The sequence below is a fragment of the Trachymyrmex septentrionalis genome, unplaced genomic scaffold (assembly GCF_001594115.1).
Source record: "Trachymyrmex septentrionalis isolate Tsep2-gDNA-1 unplaced genomic scaffold, Tsep1.0 scaffold8, whole genome shotgun sequence".
Taxonomy (NCBI): Eukaryota; Metazoa; Arthropoda; class Insecta; order Hymenoptera; family Formicidae; genus Trachymyrmex; species Trachymyrmex septentrionalis.
Genome location: NW_017305987.1, coordinates 97,648 through 103,107, shown reverse-complemented (window position 1 = coordinate 103,107; position 5,460 = coordinate 97,648). Strand labels below are relative to the sequence as shown.

The 5,460-nt window shown below is 36.0% G+C and overlaps 2 protein-coding genes across 3 annotated transcripts in view; one reads left to right on the top strand and one right to left on the bottom strand.

The window, feature by feature from the left end:
• The window catches only part of LOC108754381, a 94,133-nt gene that overhangs the window by 57,844 nt on the left and 30,829 nt on the right, over window positions 1–5,460 (top strand). The gene's annotated exons all lie outside the window — the stretch shown is intronic.
• Window positions 1,546–3,560, bottom strand: LOC108754499 (cytochrome b5-like). 2 transcript variants are annotated; one of them, XM_018496839.1, is made up of 2 exons: window positions 3,331–3,560; window positions 1,546–2,178 (listed from the first exon to the last, which is right to left on the bottom strand). In XM_018496839.1, exon 2 carries the CDS (start codon window positions 2,135–2,137, stop codon window positions 1,745–1,747), a length of 393 nt encoding a protein of 130 aa, XP_018352341.1. In that variant the 5' UTR covers window positions 2,138–2,178; window positions 3,331–3,560; the 3' UTR covers window positions 1,546–1,744. The 2 variants fall into 2 exon arrangements, with proteins under 2 accessions (XP_018352341.1, XP_018352340.1); XM_018496838.1 differs by lacking the exon at window positions 3,331–3,560 and adding an exon at window positions 3,086–3,176.

Genomic DNA, 5,460 nt, shown 5'->3' with positions numbered 1-5,460 from the left:
CCCCCCCCCCCCCCCCCGATGGCCGGCGTGTAAACGTCGACACGTGGACGGCCGCGGGCATGTAACGTCCGTCCTGGGTTACAATTAGTGTCGATAGGCAATATGACAATTACATAGAGTACCTAACAAGCGGATCAAACCAATTACGAATACAATGGAAGCTCTTCAGGTAACAGCTCACGCGTTCTTGAAAAGTGTTTCTTGCAATACAATGTAAGTAGGCAATATATAAAAGTGTAATTGTTGTTTACTACCATCGACTTTGTTTGATAATGTATGTGCTTGTAAAATAACATATGTAGGTATCATTTAGTCTTAAATGGGCTCCTCTGTCGGGTTTCTTCCACGTTCTCTCCCTCTTTCTCAATTTCACATGTCGCGTTTGCATTCTGTTAAATTCTTACGTTCCAATTAACCACCTGACACTTGAGTTTTTTCCATTAAAATACTCTTATACAATAATTATCCTCCGAACATTCGCGATTCGTTCATTTGTATTTTCTTGTGGAAAAACGGATGAGAAACGTTCTGGATTATGAAAATTCACGATCTCTTTAGTGATCGTTATATATATTTTACAACAATTTGTAGGAATAGAAAGTGGGATGTATAATTTATTCTACGCGGAAAAGTTTCGTGTCTAAAAAACAAATTATCTTATGAAAACAAACAACAGATTATGACTTATCGTCAATAAGAAAAATATCTCGGATAACATAGTGGAAATATTTATTTTACTTGTTTAAAAAATAAATGCGAGTTATGAGCGATGTATCTCAAAGATTATAAAAGCAATATAGATTGAGATAACAAATTTTTTAAAACACATTTATTATAGATATACACGTTATTAAAAACATCGAATTTATCGAATTAGTATAATTCAATGATTAAACATTTTTTTAATACGCAGCTGCAATAATCTGTTCCGTTTGTTAATAATTTTTCAAATTTTTTGTTACGACATTTAAATAAAATTTATATTGTTAACTAATATATATTAATATTGTACATTTTTTCAATAATTTTGAAATTATTTGGCTTATGGTTTTATAATTCATTTAAAATTAAATAAAAGATATTTATTTCTATAAAATAATTGATTCTTAATTTTTTAAAACATTGACGACGTATTACCAATGGTTTTAATTAAAACCAAATTAATTTGTCAGATTCGCGTCCGCAACGCAGGCTGCTTTGAATTAAAGCAATTTGCAACTTACACACACACACATACACACAGACAGAATAACACCATAGATAAAATCAGTTAAAACTTGTTTTGTGACTCGTATAATAAAATCGCTTGATTTAACGATTAAAGTTAATCCGTGGAAACATGCTCTAATTTCATTTAAAAATCTCTGACTGCTTTAAAATTGACGTTTCTAAATGTAATCTTAGCGATTAATCTTAGCGATTAATTTTATATATTATATATACAAAAATCATTCCAATAGAATTAAAAAACGCACACATTCCGATTAAAATTAACAACTTTTTACATTGACAATATAACATGCAAACATTAATATATAACGACGATCCGATATATATATATATGTGTGTCAAATAAAACTTCTTTCGGAGAAGTTAATTATTAAAATACGTTCCTGGAGACCACAGAGGCATTAAAGACATTTTTTTCAAGACAAGAATATTTTTTTCGTTCCAATACCTTTCTCTATCACATGCCACACTGTCACGTTCACAGCATTTTCCCGGATTAATTCCAGCGGATCGATTAATACACGTAAAAAAAGAGGACCGCTACGAGCGCGATTCCACCCATGAGCAGATAAAAAGACAGGCTGGATCCTTGAGCGTTCTTCTCCGATTCCTTCACGTATCCCGACATCCAGCCTTTTTTCGGCAGTTTGTTCGTCCTTTCCGTATCAGCGATTACACCGACCTGGTACGTCTTCATCAGTTCCATCGCGTCTTTCGAATGCCCAACGTCGTCGAAGTCTTCGGAAGCGTCCATGCCTTTGTGTTCCAATAGGATCTCCTCTCCGCCCGGATGCTCATTGAGAAAGCTGCGGACGTTGTATACTTTGTCGTGCAAGATGAAAAGGACTTTGTCCTTATCGTCGCTTTTTTCGATCTCGCTCCGCGTGAATACTCTCATTTCCGCCATGTCTCGACGACCTCTCGCTTTTCCCTCTTTGTACAGTCGATCTAAAAGAAAAGAGAATTTATTAAAATTGTTTCCTTTCGCGTACCCTCGACATTACATAAGTAAAATGTTTTTTCCTCTCGCGTAACGCAAGAAGTGACGAGTGAATGAGTTTGAAAGTACGATCTTATCTCTTTTTAAATTGTGTAAAGAATAGAATCGTGTAATCCACGTATTTGTGACGTATAATGACGCTTCTGGAAGTTCTAGAAAGGCTAACTACACGGTGGGCAAACAATAAGCTTTGAGAGTAACGTTGTAAACAAATTTAGAAATACGACGTCACGTATGCGTTAGGATCATCATCACGGCGTTTCAACGTGCCACGAGTAGTTCAATATAATCATGACGAGGTCAGCTGAGTGAGATTACGTAACGAGCATTCACTTGGTTGCCACAGCTATCAAAGTTCGACTACGCTATAAAATTGTTTTGTTTTTTTTTAGATATACTTATTATACACTCGAGTGAGATAACTGACGTTTTCAAATGACTTGTCAAATCACTTCAGATGTATCGAACGTAGCGAACAAACATCCACGTCATGCGATCATTACACCTAACAATATTAATGACACGGTAAATTACTGCATATATTTTCGTTATCTAATCATCCACCTTAAACAAGTGATGTCGACACAAGCAACGTTTCTACGGAGCCAAACGACACGACCTTCGTAAAAGTGAAGGCCATTAGGTTTAATAGGTTCCTCCGAAATTTGCATAGATCGCGTAATTTCTCGAGCGGAGGATATTTTGTCGGATGAAAGTTCCATTTGAGGGAAGTGGCAACTACGTCTCTCGCTTTCCGTTTGCTATCTAGAGAAGTCAATATATGCCTTTGAAGGATCACGGATTCAACCCTTACTAATAATCAAACTTTATCTGAACGCAGCCAGTTGAACGAACCAGAGTACACTCGCGAGTTTCGCGATATGGAGATATCGATTCAAGATATCGATTCGCAAGAATAGACGTCGTCGAGGATATCTTCGCCGTCGAACGAACGAGATACGGATTTGAGAAGTGCGTCGGATCGATATGGCCCTTTCCCACGTTTCTTTCGAAACAAATAGACTCTCGTCGAGTGTGTTTGCGTGGAAAAGCTCGTCCGAGACAGTTGACGGAGGTTTGACGTTCGCTGGGCCACGTACCTCCTCTTCGCACCTTCGAAGGGTGTGTGCTGCGAAGGATAGCGTCGACTTCTTCGATGACTTCTTTGATTGATTCGCAGATGCGAATCTCGATGATCTCCGCCGATAAGATGTCGTGCGAGAACCTCTCCTCGGAACTGCGTTCCTCTCCTTCACTCGCGTGAACACTACGGAATACAGTCGGTCGTTCGTACAGTTCTATGATCCCCTCCTTCTCGTTTCCTCCCGTTGTCCGGACCCCACCGCGTAAGCTCTCTCTCTCCTCGTGTTATCTGAAGGCCAGCCGCAACGTTGCCAACCGCTGCTTTTGCAGCAAAACTCCAACACTGATGTGTCAGATCGTGGACAATGTCCAGGTGGCGGACTCGGTCGGCTGACTCGCATATAGAAACCTGTGAATCTGCAACGGGTGCTTTAGTGGCGCAGGTCGAAACATCGTTCTATCCTTCTTGATATTTAGAGAGTGACAAAGATAGAATGATACTTGTGTCGACTTGTGTCATCGCACGGAAAGCACCTGGTACATTGTTTTCATAAAGGCCGACTACAAATTCTCGATTGCTATGAATTGAAGTCTCATTTCAACAAGTTTGTAATATTAGATTGCAATCACGGATAGTCGTTGACGGATAGTCGCTCAGAGCGTTTTTCTGATATATTTCTGAGGCTTTCATGAGATAGAGAAGTTCACTGAACTGATGATAAGATAATTCTGCTGATTCAAATTTGTCAGTTATAACGTACAATATACGGAATGTCTAGAAACATAATAAACTTTTCACTCGTTCCAAGTACTCTCGCTTTGTTCATTATGTGTAGCTTTCGAACTGCAAGGAATTCTGACAAATATTTCCCGTTTATTGGAGCAGATTTCATCTTATTAGATAAAAATGACAAATAAAAACATCTCCATTTTGCAATATTTCCTAACTTAGTTAATTAATTAATAAACATATTACGTGCGATATGTATCCGCGTAATAAAGTTTTTTACCTTTGAATTTTCTCGATGATCTAATTACGGCGCGAAATCTTTCGAAAATTTTGTCGTAAGCCGGAAGCACGCAATGAGAATAATAGCAATGTTTTTGTACAAAATTACTAGGTACCGTTCCTGTTTGTAAACTCACGTACTATGCGGGCATGATGTCCGATTCATATACAAAAGCGTCTAGTCATGATGACATCACGTAAATCACAAAAAGATAAGCGTGATAATTGAGCTGCTCGATCGCATTTTTATATACAGCATCGAACATTTATACGCATAAAAAAAAGAAACTTGTGTGTATATATATATATATATATGTACGTGTTTGTATTTTTTAAGTATATATATATATATTTGTTCTTATTTGTAAATTACATGTAAATATGTATAAAATTGCAATTTAAATAATATTCAAATAAGAGCAATTTGTAGTTAATGAATCGCGCTATCATTTTCTTCATATATTCCATAATATCAATTACCGTAACAACTAAAAATCAATTATTATAACAACTCAAAATTATCGCTCAGGGCAATTTTATCACAAAAAATTGCTTCTTTTGGTATACAAAATTTTACTGTGTATTTTATAATTTCATATATATTATATTATAATATTATATATATATATATACATAATGTATGTCGCCGCTTGTACGAGCAGATATTTTAATATAATTTTCTATAATAATGAATATTTAGAAGTGACAATAGCGAATGCTATATAATACATATATACCAGATAATACGTTTATCGTTATACATGAAGACTAACGCTCGGCCGTTTCATAATTTCGATTATTTGATGCTTGATGACAGCTCTTCCGTATCGATTTCCATATCCAGTTACATTCGTGAACGATGATCCATTTTGAACGAACATTTTAAACGAACTTGCTGATATTTTCCCTCGACGCACGTTGGAATAAAGTTCAAATATATCGCACGCATAAAACACGTACCAAAATAAAATATTAAAACAAGAAAACTTACTAAGACCTACTGAATAATTTGTTTTTTCGAACATTTCTTTGCTTTATAATGAGCGTTTCATTACAAGTTGTATTACAATGTACAAAATTATACGGACATGATAAATGCAAAACAATAAAAGCGATAGTATTGATTAAAATCAAAATT

Excerpts from the sequence above, each read along its gene's own strand:
- LOC108754499 (XM_018496839.1), bottom strand. The coding sequence starts at position 2,137 with ATGGCGGAAATGAGAGTATTCACGCGGAGCGAGATCGAAAAAAGCGAC.